The sequence below is a fragment of the Acomys minous genome (genome assembly GCF_964271855.1).
Source record: "Acomys minous genome assembly, chromosome: 13".
NCBI lineage: Eukaryota > Metazoa > Chordata > Mammalia > Rodentia > Muridae > Acomys > Acomys minous.
In genome coordinates, this window is record NC_140495.1 from 57,899,729 (window position 1) to 57,920,073 (window position 20,345).

Sequence of the window (20,345 nt, forward strand, 5' to 3'; positions counted from 1 at the left end):
TACCTTCAAGGAAACAAAAACTAGAAACACACACATACACATTATATTTAAAAAATAAGAGGACATGAATTTCAGAAGGAGTAGGAGGGAAAGGACAGGACTTGAGAAAGGAGAGAAAAGGCGAAGGATGAAAATAATGTACTCATGAAATTCTCAGAAAATAAGATTAAAATTAAATTTTAAAAAACTGTTTAAAATTCTATTTCCTATATATATATGTGTGTGTAGTTTAAAATAATCAAACATTTAAATGTAAATATAAATTTTAATGCAAAAATGTTTATTTTAGGGGCTAGAAAGATGGCTCAATGATTAAGAGCACTAGCTGTTCTTCCAGAGGGCCCGGGCTCAATTCCCAGAACCCACATGTCCATCCGTAACTCCAGTTTCAGGAGATCTGTCACTTTCACAGAGGCATACACACAGGCAAAACACCAATACACATAAGATAATAATAAATAAATCTTTAAAAAATGCTTATTTTAAATAAGATACACTTTAAATAATTTTAATATGCTATGCATATTCAAGAAATAATACATTTGCACAAGCATTTATTAGTTTTTCTCAAATACTTTCCCTTTTATCATATAAATTAAAAATAATTTAGTATGTCTACACGTGTATCTATGTGAGTGGATGCCAAGTGTGCGTGGATGCTTTTTTTTTTTTTTTTTTTTTTTTGGTTTTTTGAGACAGGGTTTCTCTGTGTAGTCTTGGCTGTCCTGGACTCGCTTTGTAGACCAGGCTGGCCTCGAACTCACAGCGATCCGCCTGCTTCTGCCTCCCGAGTGCTGGGATTAAAGGCATGCGCCACCACGCCCGGCTGTGGATGCTTTTAGAGACCAAAAGATGTAGGATGTCCTCAAACTGGAGAATCAAGTGGTTGTGAGCTGCCTCATCTGGAGCATGTAAAGTGAATTTATTATTTATTTTGTTGTTTGAGACAGGGTTTAATTATTTACTGCTCCACAGGCTATGTGACCCTGAGAGAGTAGAGCCTAAAAATAATGTGGCCTAAAGCCTTCTGCAATAGTCAACATTCTCCAGAGCACCAGACAGTTTATACTCTGCAGTTAAAAAGAGTCACATGAGTGATGTGTCCAATTACAAGGGCAAGACGTGCCAGGAGGGTGAGCTGCATGTGGCGCACAAGCCACAGAGGGCAAAAACATGTTTTTCCATAGAGGCCAGTTGTAATGAACAAGCTAAAGGAAGTGCGCGCCTATCCACTGGCAGGGACAGGAAAGCACATTTCAAAGCCACGCCTCCGTGTTTGAAGAGGTCGGAAGACTGTTTTCTTCACATTTTCTCCCAGGCACTCAAGAATGCCCCTCAAAAGACTGGGTCTTTGGACTGTGTTCCCACAGGGTTTCTCTGTGTAGCCCTGGCTGACTTGGATCTTACTCTATAGACAACGCTCTCCTCAATCTCAGAGATCAGCCTCCCTCTGCCTCCTGAGTGCTGGCATCAAAGGTGTGCGCCACCATGCCCGGCTGACTGATTCTTGCCAGTAGGTAATATCTGTTCTGTTTCGTTATTTCTGTTGAAGTCTACATCAGGCTGGCTTACATTTTGAATAGTTTAAGTAATTATTTGAAAATAATTCAAATGTCTGTCCGATGTATTGGGCCAGAAGGCTGAAGATGATGCTCCAACGTTATAGTTTTGGGTGACTGCTCAGGTAGCAAACTGTCTCTGTCACCTTCTCATGTAGGAAGCTACTAACCTGTACTCCCCAGCATTCTCAGGCAATCAAGTTTATCCCTTCTCAAATCTCTGATGGGGTTGAAGACCAGGGAGTTTAGTTCTACAATGAAGCTTAGTTGTTTGGGGGTTAAGATGTTTTTAGGTCTACACAGATGTTTTAAGTTGATAATGACAAGCTGTGATAGAGATTGATTTACATTCAGAATTTTAGGCACACCAAGATAGGAAAGATGTTTTCTTCAAGGCTGCCAAATACAAATAACCAAAACACTACGAATGTGACATCTATATGATTCCTGATTGTTTCATGGTTCTTCTTGCTGTAGGTAGTTTATTGTATATTTATGTAATAACATAAATGTATATGTAAAAAATAAAAAAAATAATAAATAAAAAGAAAATAACAATTAAATGTTGGAGTTTTTTGTTTATTTTGTTTTGTTTTGTTTTGAGACAGGGTTTCTCTGTGTAGCTCTGGCTGTCCTGGACTCACTTTGTAGACCAGGCTGGCTTCAAACTCAGAGAGATCCACCTGCTTCTGCCTCCCAAGTGTCAGGATTAACGGTGTGTGCCACCACCTGGCTTATATTGGAGATTTTAAATGAATACTTATGTAAATTTGGGGCATGTGTATGTAGTGTGCATTTTTGCACACATGTTCATGTGTGGGGGTGAATTTGTGGACGTCGTGGGTATGGAAGCTCCCAGTTGATGCCCATGCCTTCTCTGATCGGTCTCCAGTGTGCTTAGAGAGACAAGGTCTCCAACTGAACCCGGGGCTGAAGCGTCTACACACGTAGCTACCTGCCCGGCAACTACAACCTTTGATCCCCACCAGAAACTTCTGGAACTTCTTCCTGTCTGCGCTGTCAGAAGCAAGTCTAGCCTGCCCCCTAGCTCTGGCAAACATGCAGGATTTCACCCTGCACACCTCTTCCTGTCTCCCCACCCCACCCCACCCCCACCCAAGCTCTAGGTAAATCTTCTAGGTTATGTCTTTTCACACATCCTAAAACCCGACATCTTCTCCAACACGTCCAGTGCAAACTAGGCCTGCAAACTTCATCCTTCTGCTGGTGATGTGTGGAACCACCCAAGGCCACCAATGTTTGGCCGATGTGCAGTCCTGAGTTCTATTCCCCAAATCCTCCCCTCCCCCACTTCCTCCCCACGTGTTTCTCTCTTACCTCCATGCATCGCCCAAGAACGAGGCCTGTTGTGCTATTGAACATGAGTGTTTATGTAGCTTTCCAATTCCTCTTGTGTACCCCTCAGCCTGCAACCTGATTTCTCTCATTTCCAGGCCGATTTGCTTGGGATCTAGGCACATTTCCCTTTGGACCTGTGTCTTTGGCTTGGTTTAGTTTGAGACAAGGTCTTGTTTTGCTGCCCAGGCTGTGGTCAATATCCAAGATTTCATCCTACGTGACTCTGTCTCCCCCATCTCATCCCTATCAGCCCCAGGCCTGGGCTCAAGTGATCTTACTGGGACTCCAGGCAAACACCACCACATGTAGGCTTTAAAAAAAAACCCAAAAACCAACAACAAATCTACTTTTACAGAAGTCACCTAAGCATAGACCGGGAGTCAGCAAACTTGTCCTGTGGAGAGTTAGATGGAAAATACTTCAGTGTCTGGCAGTCACAAACCTCTCTATAGCATATTCTTCTTTGTAGTCAATGCTATAGTCCACTAGAAACGCTAACACCCTTGGGAAAAATACTCAATGAAAGTCAAGGCTCATGTTTTGAGGAAAGGCTATGAGCCTCTAATACAGTTTCTCACATTGTGGTGACACTTCAAGCATGAAATTATTTTCCTTGCTACTTCCTAAGTGTGATTTTGCTTCTGATATGAATCACAATGTGAATATTGACTATGCCGGTCTTAGGAGACCCCTGAGGGGTCGCACGCACAGGTTGAACACCACTGCTCTGGCCAGGCTGATGGGGGTGGGGGGGGGGGAAGGATCGCATCTCGGGTGTGGGATGAGAGGAAACATCTCTGCAGACACTGAAAGGAAAACACGGGCACATCATGGAAAGCTTTTTGTCGACTGAATTTACAAAAGCCTACCAATTCCATGACAGACACAAAGTAACAAGATACAAAGGTATGGCAGCACCAAAAGTGTGGCTCGGTAGTAGAGGACTGGCCTAGGTGTAGGGTCCATGTTCAGAACCCAAACGCAAGAAGGAAGAGGAAGAGGAGGGAGGGAAGGGAGCTGCCACCACCAGCCATTCTGCATCTCTGAAAGAAGCTCGTGTGTCATAATCTTCCCACAAAGAAAACTCAAAAATCTAGGGCACTTTATCAGTGAACTCTATCAACACTTGAGAGGACAGCCTCGCTCTTTTCCTTTTTTATTAATTCATTCATATTACATCTCAATTGTTATCCCATCCCTTGTGTCCTCCCATTCCTCCCTCCCTCCCATTTTCCCCTTACTCCCCTCCCCTATGACTGTGACTGAGGGGGGACTTCCTCCCCATGTATATGCTCATAGGGTATCAAGTCTCTTCTTGGTAGCCTGGACAGCCTCTCTTAAGATGATTTTCTCAGATGTTGGGCCCAGCAACAAAACACTGACACCACAGGACCATGTGCTACTGGCTGACAGATCAATGGAACAAAAGGAAAAAAAAAAGTCCACAGAAAACACCAAGTATTGTCAAAAAACCAAGGCAATTCAATGAAAATATATTTATTTATAATATATTACATTATAAGTTTATATAAATATAAATCACACAAACACATACATACACACACACACACACTTTTTTGAGGCAGGATCTCACTATGTAGCCTCTGCTGACCTGACCTCTGGAACTCAAGAGATTGGTCTGCCTCTGCCTCCCTATTGCTAAGAGTGAAGACATGTACCACAATACCCAGCTTCCCCCACGCCTTTTTTTTTTTTTACATTATCTATTTTGCTTGTGAGTATGGGCGTGTGGTTGTACACATTCTATGATGCACTTGTAGCAATCAAAGGACAACCTATGGAAACGGTTCTCTCCTCCTGCCTGGGGGTCTCTGAGATCAAAGCCCAGGCTGGCAGCCTTAGTGTTAAGTACCTATGCATGCTGAGCCATCTCATCTCATCACCAGAAAGCATATTATTTTCTTTTTAAATATTTTCAAAATTTTATGTACATTGGTGTTTTGACTTCATGACTGTCTGTGTGAGGGTGTTGGGTCCCCTGGAACAGGAGTTACAGACAGTTGTGAGCTGCCATGTGGGTGCTGGGACTTAAACCCGGTTCCTCAGGAAGAGTAGTCAGTGCTCTTAACTGCTAAGCCATCTCTCCAGCCCAAAAGTATATTATTCTCAACAATGATAGTGGAATAAATTGATGGCTTGTGCAAAATAACGAACCCCAATGCTTACCTGATACACCTACAAAACCTAACTCAAAATTAAGCACAGGCCTAAATGTAAGTTAAACCAACAATACTTCTAGAATAAAATAAAGAGAAAGTATCATTTACCTAAGGCTTGAATTTTATTAAATTCAAAAATGTTGCTTGGTATGATCGCGAAGATCTGTAACTGCAGCATTTGTGAGGCAGGAGAATCACAAGTTCAAGGCCAGCCTGGGTGTTATAGTACCTCTAAAAACCAAAAATAAACAAATAAGAATAAATCTAACTAAATTGACTCTCCCGTTGAAATAGTCAAGGCTGGCTTCCTAAGAGAAGGTATGCTCACCGGTACCGCATTAAAAGACATGTTTCCAGTAGGAAACTTGTCAATTGCCGCGGACCCACCAGCTCCTTTTCACGCCTGAATCCCCTTTAAGAGCCCAGCCATGACATCACCTTACCGACGCCGCGCAGCCTACCTTGGCAACGCCCGGTAGCCAAGAAGAACTTCCGGGCAGCCTCAATTGGCTAACCGGCTCCAAGAGGCCCCGCCCCCTCCCCCCAGCAACTACCCCAGCGCCGGCCGTCAATCAGGTCAGTTGGCAGCTGTGATTGGCCGCGGGGTCGGGTTCGCGTAGGCAGCGCAATGGGGGGAGGGGTGCGGCGCGACGTCTAGAGTCCGGTCGGTCCTGGTCGTCCTGCGCGCCTTGTAGCCCGCCGGTCCTCCTGCAGCCCGCCTGCTGGGCAGGGCCGGCTCGGCCGGGCCATGGAGTCCTACGACATCATCGCCAACCAGCCCGTGGTCATCGACAATGTGAGGCCGGGCAGCTGTGGGGGGGGAGGGCTGTGACCCGCCCAGGGGTCGCCGGCGGCGGCGCGCAATGGCCCGTACCATGCTGCCCTGCGGGGGCCAGGGGTGGGTCTCGGGACCTCCTCCCTCGGAGCCCAGGATGTGCGGGACAGCTGGACACAGCCAGGCGGTCCTTGGTGCTCTAGGCCGGTGGACGCGTCTGTCTTGGGTGGAAGCACTGGGCAAATTCGACCACCGGCCCTTTGCTTGGTGGTCAGCTCTGGCCGCCTGAGGGAGGTCTACTGACATTTGACCTTTTGAACACTGCTGGCCTTATCGCTTGGTGATCTTTAACAACGCTTCCCATGGGGCTGCACCCAGAGGCAACCGCCGCATGTTAATTTCTACCGGCCACCACATGGTGGCCTCTTTAACCTCCCTCCCTTTTTGAACGTGCAGGACCACTTTCCCCAGGACGGGGCAAGTAGCAGTTAGGGGTAGTTGTTTGCAAGCCTGGAAGGAAAGAGGTCCCGTTGCCACGGCTTTGTCTTCCAGCGCCTGGGTTCTGCCTGCCTTCGCCTGCTCTGGGAGATGTCTGGCCTCAGAGGCCTTGACGTGGCTGGGGTTTTCTGTGGCTGTGCCCAGAGCCGATGCTTCTCGTGTGTAGGCCTTGGAGTTTTTGACAGTGACACAATTCTGCTCTTTCTGGGAGCTGACTCCTTCCCACGTGATCCCCGGATGGAGTCTCTTTGTGGCTGCCTTTTTTTGGAACCAACGTGTGGGCTCCCTTAAATCATAACTTGTTTATCCGGGAGGCTAGTCCCCGACTTGGGGGTGTGCTTGCAGTCAGACTGGTGTCCCCGCAGACTACAGTGAGCATCGGGCTACTTTCCTTCTTGGTGGCTAACATGTTTATAAGCTCAGAGGCACCTGACTGGCCCCCTGTGGGCTTAGATCCCCTCGCTCGTATCTTGGACATATTTCTGCTCTGCACACCCAGAAGGTTGTGATAGAGATTGGTGGGCAGAGGGTGTGAGAAGGTGACGTGTTTGCTGACTGGAAGGTCTGCCAGGTTCTTGTTGAAAGCCTAGGTCCAGCTTCCAGGCTGGGGCAGGGACTGGGACAGGCTCTCCTCTTACTACCCCTGGAAGGTGCTTGAGAAAGACACCAGTGGTCTCCTCCTGTGGGCCCAGTATGTGCCCCATTCCTGCTGGTGAGGATTGGACTCCTGACTAGAAGGACACTGAGGTAGCATCTAGCCATCTTTGATGTGTAGCTGTGTCCCTCCTCTCGCAGGAACTCATAGATAGCACTCACAGAGGAGGTTTCTCTCTCCTGCTGCTGCGGGTAACTGTTGATAACCTCCACCCAGGAGATGCCCCTGACAGCTCCTCTCGCCTCCCTCCACCTTGATTTCCTGGACCCCATGGCAGGAAACACAGCATCCCTCCTAGTTTTAAACTAACAGTACTTGTAAGTGATCTTGTTCTCTAGGCTCCTTCCTGCCAGCCTTGCTGGGACTGCCAGCTCTCTCCACTTGGGGACACTGGCTGCCTCTGAAGTCAATGGTAGGAGCTAACCACTGCTTTTCCTTGCAGGGTTCAGGGGTGATCAAGGCTGGCTTTGCAGGAGACCAGATTCCTAAGTACTGTTTTCCAAACTAGTAAGTGTTGTTGGGGCAGCAGCTCTGCCTGATTGGCTTTGGGGGTTGGGGGCCCTGTGGTGTCAGAGTTTCCTTCTTGAGGACAAGTCCCCCCCTCTGCCTATAAGAGGAAACAGGCTGGTGAAGTGTGGGTGAGAGAGCGTCTTACCTTTGTTTCTGGGGGAGCCTGAGGGGAGAAGCAGCCAGCATTGCCCTGGGGACGGGGTGTGGTAATGGCTGCAGCTTGAATAAAAAGGGACCTCTCTCTAGGGAAAGAGCGAAACTCCACAGAGAGCTGGGGGAGGGCACACAGTCACCCCTTCATCCCTGGAAAGGTTTTTCTGATGATGGGTTTGGGTGAACCCTAGCCTCCAGAAAGCTAAGCAATACCCACCCCGACCCCCAGAAATGTTTTCATCTGTTTATGTTTAGCAACTAGGAACTGTTCCCTCTCCGCACACACCCAAGGTAGTGCTAGTGGTGACAGGGTTTCCAGGGTGGTACTGTTCCAGAGAACTTGGAGTGCCCGGCCCTGCGTGCCCACTAAGAAGGTTCCCTCTGGAGCCTGGAACACCTCTCAGGGCTTGAAGGATTTGTCAGTGGCCTACAGATGAGAGATTAGAGCTGGACCCTCTAGTCCCCTGGAGTGGCTTTAAGAATTACAGAAGCCATAGGCTGGACATGATGGTGCATACCTTTAATCCCAGCATTGGGGAGGCAGAGGCAGGCGGATCGCTGTGAGTTCAAGGCCAGCCTGGTCTACAAAGTGAGTCTAGGGCAGCCAAGGCTACACAGAGAAACCCTGTCTCAAAAAAGGCCATCCTGCCGGGCGGTGGTGGCGCACGCCTTTAATCCCAGCACTCGGGAGGCAGAGGCAGGCGGATCGCTGTGAGCTCAAGGCCAGTCTGGTCTACAAAGTGAGTCCAGGACAGCCAAGGCTAACACAGAGAGACCCTGTCTCGAAAAACCAAAAAAAGAAGAAAAAAAAAAAAAAAAGGCCATCCTGGAGTACCGAGGCCATCAGCCTCCCATCCAGAACTCTGGGTGGGTGTTGAGGAAAGCCGTTGGCTGTGCATGGGGAATGTGGGTCATGATTTGGAATGGCAGCTCATCAGAGTTGTGCTTGCCAAGAACGGAGTCTGTCTTCTGGAAGCCCTGGCAGTGGGGAGGGCTACAGAAGAAAGCCACTGCACAGTCCTAGGTCTGTCCCCCATCTATCAGCAGACAAGAGGGTGGGCTCAGCCACTGTGGCTACAGATGGCTGACCCTTGCTATTGCCAGGCCATGAAGGGGTCCTGCCCTCTAGAGCTCTGCAATTGGACTACAGTTTCCCTGGAGATAGGTTCAGCCATTCACCTGCCCATCTCACTGACCTTCTGTGTCCTTGCAGTGTGGGACGGCCAAAGCACATGCGGGTTATGGCAGGAGCCCTGGAGGGAGACCTGTTCATTGGACCGAAAGCAGAGGTAACTGTCCCTAAGTTGCGTTCCTCAGTCACAGGAGAGCTGGCAGGTGATGAGAGCACCTGTTCTAGGATTTCCCTGCCTTATTGGCCCCTCTCAACTTCAGTTGTTCAGTGCCGTGTGTGTGTGTGTGTGTGTGTGTGTGTGTGTGTGTGTGTGTGTGTGTGTGTGTTTGGGGGAGGGGCAAGGCAACCCCCTTCTGTGAGATGCAAATGAAGTGACATTCCTGAGGATCAGGGGTTGGAAGCTGTAGGAGAAAGAAGTGGATTAAGACCACAAGCCTGTTATCACAGCCCTCAGGAGGGGTGGAGGCAGGAGGATCAGAAGTTCAGAGTCATCTTCAGCTAACCCCAAGAGTGCTTTACGAATCAGATTCACCTAGATTTGATGGACCTGACACTCCTCTGAGGAAGACTGGGGCCATTTCTTACTCTGGCTAGGCTGACCTGGCCACATAACTTACTCACTGGAAGTAATTGTCATCTTGGAGGCTGACTGCCTCCATCTGCTAACCTAGGCCTAGAATGTTTTTGGCCTCTGAGACTTACTGCTGGATAAGCTAATCCTTTCTAGCCCTTTATAAACACTGGCTGGCTGGTTCAACTCAGCTGTTCTGGCTCAAACTCCTCACTAAGCTGACTGATTCAAACTGGCTTCTCTCAGCTTCTGACTGAATTGCACTGCTTGGCCTCAAACTCTAGCAGTTTGTTCCGGCTCCTTCTCGTTCTCTGGCTCATTCTCTCTGCAACCTGACTTTGTAAAACTGTCCTGATAAAACTGCCTCCTCTCTCTCTGCCTCCATACTGCTCTCTCTTAAGTCACCTCTCTTTCCCTTCTGTTCTCGGGAGCATAACCTATTCCGTCAAATCTTTCTCACTGTCGTCACTTTGCCTCCTCCCCCTCAGTTAGACCTTACTTTCAAACATGGCTGCTTCCTTCTACAAACTAACCTCTCCTACATTGTTTGGGATGAAGGGTGTGTGCTAAGAGTGTGTCTGTATTCCAGCCAGAGGGAGTAAAGGTGCGCTGGATTAAAATTCCTCCACAGGGGACTGCCGAGCCAGATCAGACCCTGAGGGAGCCTGCGTAGGGTATGAGAGGAGGGCCAGCCCAGCGTGGGCAGCCAGGTGGGCATCTGGGGAACAAAGGCACAGTGCCAGGGCCTGGGAAAGGAAGGCCTGAATCCAAGGGAAGATGAGAGGCTCTGGGACTGTTGTGAGAGAAGCTAAATGTCCCCTAGAAGGACATCCGAGGGCAGGAGGAGGTGGCATATCCTGTAGAAGACACATGAGGACCAAGAGGCCAGCACTGCAGCTTTGCTCAGGAGGGACGATGTGACAGCAGCACTGGCTGGGGTGCTGAGGTGGCCGCCGATCAGTACAGAAGGAGACCCTGGAGAGAGCCTAGGCGGTGATGGGGAAGCTGGGGTGAGAGGAGGGACTGTGGGATGGGGCACGTTTCGAGAACTCTCTCTCAGAAACATGGCTCTTTATGCGGCCCCAGTGAGGAACCAGACTAGGATCCCAGCACCACTCACCCCGGGGAATCAGAGACTAGGAGCAAGGGAAACCCGCAGCCTTCCTCAGCCTTGAGGTGCCCGTCCCCAGCTGTATACACTAGCAGTTCAAGACCCTGAGACCATATGCAGCTAGGGCAGACCTGCCTGTCAGTGGAGGTACAGGCGGGAAAGATGGCAGGTCCAGTGACACCCCCCTCCCCAAACCCCTCTTCTATGGGAACTTCGGCAGGCCTGCTCGCAAGGCTTCCTGCATGCAGGTACAGCTGATCTGATGAAAATGGTTCCTCTTTTGCTTGGATTATTATATTCGGTAGCACTCTACCCCTTCCTTCAGCTCTTAGAGTCTACACATACACACACACATACACACAAACTTCAGCAGTGTCCCCTGAGCGTTGGAGGTACATAAATACCTGGCTCACTCCAGCGTCTGCAGAGTACCAACCCCTCATACCACCTCTACCATCTCTGAGTCTATAGTCTTGGTGGTACTCTTTCTGCAAAAACACAAGAAAACCGGGAAAAGGAAACACAAACACACCCAGTGGAAGCGGACGGCAGTAAGCGCCTATGTTCGTAAACACATTAGCCAGGCACGTCACATTCATTTTAAAGTCATTGCAGTTGCTTCCTTGTTAGGGCCTGTGACTTTCCCCATCCGTGGAGCATTTCTGTCTGAACTCAGAGTACAGGATGTAAATTCTTGTCTGTGGAGCAGGCCTTAAGTCTAATCAGAAAGTTGGTTGTATCCTGAACAGTTAATGCTGTTATTTCACTAGCCGGCACATGTTGCCTGGCACTTCTGTAGTGTAGTATGTTGGGCCTGCCACCAAGTAGGACTTTGAAGCGTAGTTTTCCCCAGCTGCCTTCATTGCTATAAGGCTGCCCAGTGGAGGGGGACTCTTCAACATAGTCTCAGCCGGATTGTTTCAGGCTCTGCCGCTGAAGCATGCAATGACTTTAGCCAGTAGGGTCTTACCCTCTAGTGTTGGCATACAACCAACAGCATCACAATAGCCTTTACTGTTGGGGGCCCATAGTCCTCCTTGGCACCCCTAGCGCTGAGATGCTGTTAATAACCTCGGAGCCTCCCAAAGTCTAGTTCCCACTCTCACGAGGTGCCTTGCACTCGTTTTTTAACCATTGCATGCACCAGTGGTTACAGAATTCTCTGTTACCTTTAGGGTTTCTATTGCGACAAAACACCATGACCGAAAAACAAGCTGGGGAGGAAGGGGCTTACTCAGCTTACACTTCCACGTTGCTGTTCATCATCGAAAGTAGTCAGGACAGGAACTCAAGCAGGGCAGGAGCTGATGCAGAGGCCATGCAGGGTGCTGCTTACTGGCTTGCTCCCCATGGCTTGCTCAGCATGCTTTCTTACAGAGCCCAGGCCCGCCAGCACCGTGGGCTGGGCTCTCTGCCATCAGTCACTGATTGAGAAAATGCCCCACCGCTGGGTCTCATTGGCATCTTCTCAGTTGAGGGTCCCTCCTTTCAGATGGCTCTAGTTTGTGTCAAGTTGACATAAGAACAGCCAGCACAGTGGGTGTCGTCTGTGCTTCAGCCAACCATAGAGGCCCCCCCCCCCCCGAATTTCATCGTCGAGCCTGGCCTTGCACCCTCTGTGAACTGACATCCGCCCGTGCTCGCTTAGATGCACTGTGAAGTCTTTCAGACAGGCTTCCAAACCTGCAGAGCACTCGCGTTAGCATTCTGTCATCTGTGTAATTAAACCTTCCACCGGGGGTGCCCAGGATGACAAAGCAAGGCACTGGGTCACCATCCCATGACCACCAGTGTTGGGAAGACAACCTTGAAGTGCTCTCAGTCCATTCCAGGCAAGTATCCGGTCTCAGAAACCCAAAGCTGAGGCTCTACTAACATAGACCGGTAGTGGGGTCCAGCGCAGCATCAGAAGATTCCACTTGTTTGTATAGGTTCTCCGGCCTCCTCATGGCGGTGGGGCACTTTTAGGGATTCCTGATGCATTTTCCTATGCTTTATGAATTCAATGGAGGCACAAGTGGCTCAAGCTGACCAGACCCAAGGCCAAGGGAAACAGATTTGTCACGCCCACTCACCTCACAGTCAGGTTGGCAGTACAGTGCGGCTACAGCCAGATGGTGCCTCTCCACTTGCCACACCTGGCTGCTTAAGGACTTCTGTTTGGGTCCCTCTGTACTCCCCTTCCCCAAGAGAAAAATGTAACAGCGTTCTCGGGAGGAAGTTGCCCAACTCTGGTCAAACTTAATCTTTTTCTGCTGCACCACTTCAGCCCGTTTCCATTGCCTGAGACTCATTGCCTTTGATATTCTTGGGTCTTAGGTGCTACCAGGAACCAAGAAACACCTCGTTCCAGTATCCACCCGAGCCCAAATAGTTTTTGGGTTTTTGGGGGGAAGGAGTGAAACGGGGTGTCCCCCCACCCCCTGGCTGTCCTGAAACAGGCTATATAGACCAGGCTAGCCTCAAATACACAGGGATCCACCTGTCTCTACCTTCTGACTAATGGGGTTAAAGGTGTGTGCCACCATACCTACCTGGTCTGTATCATCAGAGAGCCAATAAGTTCATACTTGAGTGTGTCTTCCTGTTACCCTGTGTATGGTCCTCGCCTTCAGGTGTCCCTGGCTACGTCATTAGGGAGATGGCTGATAGGATTTGTATCTCCTCCCAAAAGCTTCCTCCACTAGCATCCGGCATAGTAGGCCATGGACACCACTAAAGCTCCACCCTGTCCTGAGTCCTTACCTCAACCACCTTCTGACCTCAGGTAGCAGTGTCCTGTCTTGCTCAGTGGCTGGAGTGCCACTGCCACCTCTCAGCCACCTCTTAATCCTGTAACTGTCACCGTCACTAACCCAGGGCTTCCCGTCAGCTCCTGGTCCTTGGATCTCAGGAAGGGCTTTTCAACACAGATCTGAATTGTGTAACTTTTGGTCCTCCACCTGTGAGAAAACACAGCCAGCACCACTCTTCCTCCTTTCCGCCTTTCTTTCTCAATCCAAGGCTACCATGGAGGTTGCAGTCCCTTCCTCACACAAGGCAGCTTCTTTCTGGGCTTCAGGGACAGGGACAGGGCTATTGCAGCTGTACCTACAAGGAGGGAAACATGGCTGTGGATGCCCCGCCTTCAGTGTGGCTTCAGCTGCCTGTTGGATCATCTGGAGCAGGAGCAGTGCCCTTCCTTCCCCCAATCTCATCCTTGTTTTGTCATATCCTGCTGACTACCAGGCCCATTGGGAGAATTCCTTCCCAAGGAGATAACGCCTTTCTCCTCTTCCTGAGGCTCCTGCCATAAGCCATCGTACAGTTCCATCAAAGTTTACCCTGGGGAGCTGTATTGGGCTTACTTAGAGTCGGGGTGAGGGGCTACTGAGAGGAGCATGGGAAACCCCTGGGACGTCCTCACCCATTGTGAGTGATGGGGTTCCCCCTTTAGCCTTCCCCACCCTATGCACTCGGGCACCTCTCAGGCCACATACAGTTAGGCCAGAAGTGCATACAAATGATTGAGGAATCTTGGGTGAGGGCCCATGAGCCTTCGCCACCCTCAGTCGGCAGGCCTGCTTGTGATACTTTCTTGCCAGTAGGCACAGCTGATCTCATGAAAATGGCTGCTGTTTTGCTCAAAAGACTATTCAGTAAGGCATGTTGCCATCTTCCCTGGTCCTCAGCGAGTTGAGGCCAGCTGAGCTCCAGGAGCCTCTGTTCAGAACAGGGAGAAACCCAGCAGGCAGAGGCAAGAGGCAGCTTCGCGGTGTGCAGCAGCGCCTCGTGAGGGCCAAGTGCTATGTCCGCCTTTGTCCCTGTCCTCAGGAGCACCGGGGGCTTCTGACCATCCGCTACCCCATGGAGCACGGCGTGGTGCGGGACTGGAACGACATGGAGCGCATCTGGCAGTACGTGTACTCTAAGGACCAGCTGCAGACCTTCTCCGAAGAGGTGTGGAGCCCTCCCTGCACGCTCCCGGCTTCCTGACTGTCCTGTCCCACACCCTGTCTACTATAGATAGGACCTGCTGTGTGTGTGCGTGTGCGTGTGCGTGTGTGTGTGTGTGTGCGCATCCAGGCAATTTTTTTCTTTTTTTAAATAAGGCATTTTTTATATGGACATTGGTGTTTTGCCTGCATACATATCTGTGTGAGCTCCCTGGAACAAGAGTTGCAGACAGTTGTGAGCTGCCATGTGGGTGCTGGGAATTGAACCCGGGTCCTCTGTAAGAGCAGTGCTCTTAACCGCTGAGCCATCTCTCCAGCTGCAGGCAAAATTTTCAGGGCCTCAGTTTGGAGTCCTCAGGAGGGACAGGTGGCTGCTCACTGGTGCTTTCAGCTCAGGGAGGCTCTGTTAGGGCCTGGCTCTTCTTTGTATATGTGTGACTCCCTCATCTCTCCTAGCACCCAGTTCTTCTGACGGAGGCCCCACTGAACCCCAGTAAGAACCGAGAGAAGGCGGCAGAGGTGTTCTTTGAGACCTTCAATGTTCCGGCACTGTTTATCTCCATGCAGGCCGTGCTTAGCCTGTGAGTACCCTAAGTCCTGATGTCCCAGGACGCACAACCTCTTGATCCCCTCCATGCCTGTTTCTAGACTAGTAAAAATAATATCCCAGGGTCCTTTGCGGGGTTGAAGAGGTCCTCTCTCTCAGTAGCTGAAGTAAAAGGCACTGACCTGGTGGCAGGTACGCGACAGGACGCACAACAGGAGTGGTTCTAGACTCGGGTGACGGGGTCACTCACGCTGTCCCCATCTATGAGGGCTTTGCGATGCCACACTCCATCATGCGGGTAGACATTGCGGGCCGTGACGTCTCTCGATATCTGAGGCTGCTGCTGCGCAAGGAAGGGGCTGACTTCCACACCTCGGCTGAGTTTGAGGTTGTCCGGACCATCAAAGAGGTGATGAAGAAAGAGCATGGGGATGTGGGCGTGGCTGGGGTTGGGGAGGCCGAGAGAGGAAAGCCAGCCGGCTGCAGCTGCAAGCATCCCTGCTGCAGCCTGCGTAACAGTGTGCTTGCCCACACAGCGGGCCTGCTACCTGTCCATCAACCCACAAAAGGACGAGGCTCTAGAGACGGAGAAGGTGCAGTACACCCTTCCAGACGGCAGCACACTTGATGTAAGTGGCCAGGCCTGATTCTAGGGTAGTAGCTAACGCTGACCTCGGGGAAGGGCTGGCTTCTCTGGAGAACCTGTGTGTCTTCTCCACAGGTGGGCCCTGCACGCTTCCGGGCCCCTGAGCTGCTGTTCCAGCCAGACCTTGTGGGGGATGAGAGTGAGGGGCTCCATGAGGTGCTGGCCTTCGCCATCCATAAGTCCGACATGGACCTTCGCCGGACACTGTTCTCCAATATTGTGCTCTCGGGGGGCTCTACACTCTTTAAAGGTACTGTTGGGGGTGGCAAGAACAAGGCCCATAGTGGCTAGCACCTCGACCACTGTCTGGAGCCAACAATGTGCTACCTCCATCACCTTTTTGGTGGTACTCAGTGAGCTGGGTTTTGTGGTAGGAGAGATGGTTTTAGTTTGGTGCTGGGTTTTTGGTTTAGGGGTAGTTTGTTGTTGTTGTTGTTGATGGTGGTGGTGGTGGTTTGGTTTGGTAGTCTTGGGTGTCCTGGACTTGCTGTGTAGACCAGGCTGGTCTCAAACTCACAGCGATCCGCATGCCTCTGCCTCCCTGAGTGCTGGTATTAAAGGTGTATACCCAGCTAGTTTTTTTTTTTTTTTAAGAGACTCAATTTAAAATTAAATTACGCCAGGCATGCAGCATACACCTGTTGTTTTAGTACTCAGGAGGCTGAGGCAAGATCCTGAGTTCATTGCCAAGCTTGGCTTACACAGGATGAGACACTCTTTTAAAAAAGAACCAAAACAATAATCAACCTCTAAAATGAAGTTTTCCTTAGCTTGTGCCTTTGCAGTGTGACTCGGTAAGGAGTCGTGAGGGAGGACATGGGACCAGTGGAGCTGCATGGCCTTAGATGCATCCTGTGTCTCTGAGCAAGCTGTACCCACTGCAGCCAAGGTGCTGCATCATGGGCCCCCAGTCCTGGGAATACGTGCCGGAAGAGGGACAGCAATAGCTAGGGTCTAAAGGCCACCATGGCAAGGAGGCTGGCTGTGGTCCAGGCTTGGCCATCCTTGTATCCACAGGCTTTGGAGACAGGCTACTAAGTGAGGTAAAGAAGCTTGCCCCAAAGGACGTTAAAATCAAGGTGAGACAGAAAACCTCCGGGGCAGAGGGTGCTGGGTGGTGTGACCCTCTGAGATGGGACCCCCTCCAAGCCCATTTCCCGTGCTCCACTCTGCCCTAGCACTCATGTCCTCACTGCTTTGGGTTTAAGGGTGGCAGCTGTGTGAGGACACGTGTTTACACAACCATTTGCTCCTTCTAGATCTCAGCTCCTCAGGAGCGGCTGTACTCCACCTGGATCGGGTGAGAAGGGGCTTAGGCAGAAGGGCTGGGGAGAGACTGGCCCGGGGGAATGGATGGTGTCTTTCCCAAGTGAAAGGATGGGACGTCTGAGGACCAGGGAGTGGCAGCTGGCCCAGCACGCAGGTACTAAATAGTGTCCCTCCATCCTGACAGCGGCTCCATCCTCGCCTCCTTGGACACGTTCAAGAAGATGTGGGTATCCAAAAAGGAATATGAAGAAGATGGCTCCCGTGCGATTCATCGCAAAACCTTCTAATGCCCAAGGAAGGTGGACATATTGGGAGAGAGGGAGGAAAGGGGAGCCAGAGCTCTTGACCTTTTTTGGTCTGGGTTCATGTTCTAGGCTTAGGGTCCCCTGCATGCCCTGACCCCGGAGCAGGTGGTGCTCGCCTGTAGCCCTCCCCTCCCCTGTGCTCAACAGACACACACACACAGCCACACAGAGAGTAACACACAGCCACATGGATGGCAGGCCCAAGCTGGAGCATAGGAATTGAACCCAACATTGACTTGGTGTGGGTGACCACACCAGGGCCACTTTGGCCTTGAAGCTCCGAGACCAGACACTCATGTGCTCCATTTGCTCTGACAGGCCCCCTCTGGGGCTAGAACCCCTCGATCACTGGAGTCAGCTGGGGGAGGGGCAGCCAGGAGCTCCCATGGGGTAGTGAGGCACACTGGTGTGTTTCGTGCCACCTCCTCTTTCTGGCCTGAAGGGCCTGCCTGGACCCTTGCACACCCAGTGTTTCTGGGCAAATGTCCTATATGGACTGACTAGGGAACAGTCCTCCATTCCCAGCGGCGGAATGTGGCCACGGGTCAGAGTATCAGAGCCATGGGCAGCCACAGCTGTGGCTTGCCCCCTCCCTTTCAAAGCACTACATTGACTTGCTTTTCCCTCGGTGCCCTAAACAGGAAGGGGTTGATGGTCTTTATTTCCTGAGGGGAAGCCACTTAATCAGGAATCAGACCCAAAGGGTAGATAGGGCCCCACCTCCCTCTCCAGATCTGAACAGTAATTTAACACAGTTGCCTGAAAAATAATTCTTTTTATAAATCATTATAGTAATAATTATGGACAAAGCCCAATGTGTGGCTCTGATTCTTGTGGCTCCATGTGCTCTCATTTGCTCACCCATCCCTGGGGATGTTGAAAGGAAGGACCAGAGGGAACTCAGCATGACACTGGCATAGCTCAGGAGCTTGAGGCCTTCAGTGGTTGGCAGGGCAACAGGACAAATGAGACCAGCTCCAGTGCCCTCTCATGTGATGGGGCACCTGCAGAGGCACAGGATCGGGCAGGGATGCAGGCTCATCAGCTGAGGGCAGCATGAGAAAGGGAGGGCAGCTTAGGAGTGGACCAGGCTCGGGGGAAGCAGCAGAAGGCAATCTGCTTGTCAGTGTGGGTGCCTACTACACAACACATGAGAACAAGAGACAGCTTTGTCCCCAAGAGCATTCAGCTTAGAGGAGAAAGATACCACCCATTTTGGAACAGTGTGGGGCTGACAGGGCTGAACCAACTGATGGGTCCTGCTGGCTTGTAAGAGCTCGGGTCAGCCAGTGGTTAGGGAGGCCTTTGACAGTGAGGCTGGAGAGGTTGGCAAAGAAGGCGGTGACACAGACCAAAGAGGCCGGTTGGGCCAGCGTGTAGAGGGCCTGGAGAAGGGCGTTAGCTGTGTGCGAGGTGACAAGTGGTTACTATGGAAGAGTAGTGATCAGAGCCAAGTGTTGAAAGCTATAGGCCAAAGTACTGATCGGGTGTGTGTGCAGGGGATTCTGTGTGGCCATATGGTCATAGCACAGCATCAGAGTTTACACAGAAACCTTCGCTAAGGGACCTTGCAAGCCAGCTCTTGTGCAGGGTTCTGCGGCACCACTGGCTTCCAGCCACCTGTGTTCGGCACTTACTGCTGAGCCCCTCCCTTAGATGCCCCACATTTTGTCATCTCCAAGTCTGTGGTCTCCGGCAGTACCTTTGCTACCCATCCTGGCCTACTAGGGCCCCTCAGCCTAGCTCATGACCCTACTCCAATCAGCCCACCCAGTGTGTTTGCTTGTCACCTACCGTGCACGGGCGGGTAACCACCTCAAACCTGTAATGAGTTATAAGCCATATAATAAAATATTCATGAGTCCTTACTGATATGAGTAAATACAGCCATGGGGGAGGAAGGACCAGCAGCCCTCTGTTCAGTAGAATTCTGTTAATGTAGAACTCCACTTCCTGGAAAAATAAAACAGCTGGTGTGATGCTGGCAAAATCACTTCCAGGTACTGCACTGCGCTAGATCTTTTCCAGTCCTGCCTTAATTGTGGCCTTCCTGTGTCCTGTTCTGCTCTCTCCACAGGAGTGACCCCTTGTACCATTCTTTAAGACACAGCCCCCAGGGGCTGGCAGGGGTGGCCTGGTAAGAACTAGCCTGCTCTAATAGAAAAGACAGCAGCTGAGAAAGCTAAATTAAACCTTGTATCGCACTGAGTTACAGGTACAAACTGGTTTTGCTCTCCAATGCTGATAGAAACACTTGTCTGTATTCAAGAAAACACCAAATCAGAACATACACATGGGTTTTCTACCTCTGTCTGCTGGGAGGGCCTAGAATTAGTGGCATCCCAGAAACGAGCACATTGTTGGCTTCCGGGCACTTTCCTTCAGTTACACAGGATGCACCTATGTGCTGTGGCTGTGAAGCTGGAGTCCAAGTGACTTTCCCAACCAACGTAAGAAACAACTTGAAACGGCCCCCAATGCTCCAATCTGTGACTTGTTATAAGCCATACAATAAATTATTTGTGAGTCCTTAGTGATACGCGGCTGAATAAGGGCTGGGGAGATGGCTCGGGTGATAAAATGCTTACCAGGCACATGTGTAGACTACCTCCCCTAGAGTTGCTGAGGTATCTTGGGGACACTAAACAACACAGCCTATTGCTTACTTTGGCCACCCCCAGTACTTGATGGGAAGACCTTATGGCTGGATGCTCAGATACCGGTCACAGGGCATGTGAGAACCAAGCCCTGCTGACTAGCTCCCCACTGCAGGCTGCTGTGGAGCAAGAGTTAAGTCTTAGCCAGCTCTGAACTGAAATGACTGGCCTGGCTAGAGATGCCCATGGGTGCAATAGTGACGCCAAAGTTTGAGGAGTAATCAACCACTTTCTGCTAGAATAAACAAACATGCCTGGCAGGGCGGTGGTGGCGCACGCCTTTAATCCCAGCACTTGGGAGGCAGAGGTAGGTGGATCGCTATGAGTTCGAGGCCGGCCTGGTCTACAAATCAAGTCCAGGACAGCCAAAGCTACACAGAGAAAACCCTGTCTGGGGGTGGGGGTGGGGGAACAATAAACATGCCTGAGTGTAGCAAATCTGTCCAAGAACCTACAGCTGAGGAAGTGCACTGGCCTCAGGCG

The 20,345-nt window shown here is 50.7% G+C and overlaps 1 protein-coding gene across 2 annotated transcripts; it reads left to right on the forward strand.

Annotated features, from left to right (window-relative positions):
- The first annotated feature begins 5,714 nt into the window (after positions 1 to 5,714).
- On the forward strand, positions 5,715 to 19,738 carry ACTR1B (actin related protein 1B). 2 transcript variants are annotated; one of them, XM_084751908.1, is made up of 11 exons: positions 5,715 to 5,894; positions 7,469 to 7,533; positions 8,903 to 8,978; positions 14,317 to 14,442; positions 14,895 to 15,019; positions 15,178 to 15,394; positions 15,522 to 15,614; positions 15,707 to 15,881; positions 16,649 to 16,710; positions 16,891 to 16,931; positions 17,085 to 19,738. In XM_084751908.1, the coding sequence occupies exons 1-11, from the start codon at positions 5,847 to 5,849 to the stop codon at positions 17,185 to 17,187; spliced, it is 1,131 nt and encodes a 376-aa protein (XP_084608034.1). In that variant the 5' UTR covers positions 5,715 to 5,846; the 3' UTR covers positions 17,188 to 19,738. The 2 variants fall into 2 exon arrangements, with proteins under 2 accessions (XP_084608034.1, XP_084608035.1); XM_084751909.1 differs by lacking the exon at positions 17,085 to 19,738 and having other exon boundaries at positions 16,840 to 16,909.
- Positions 19,739 to 20,345: the final 607 nt, after the last annotated feature.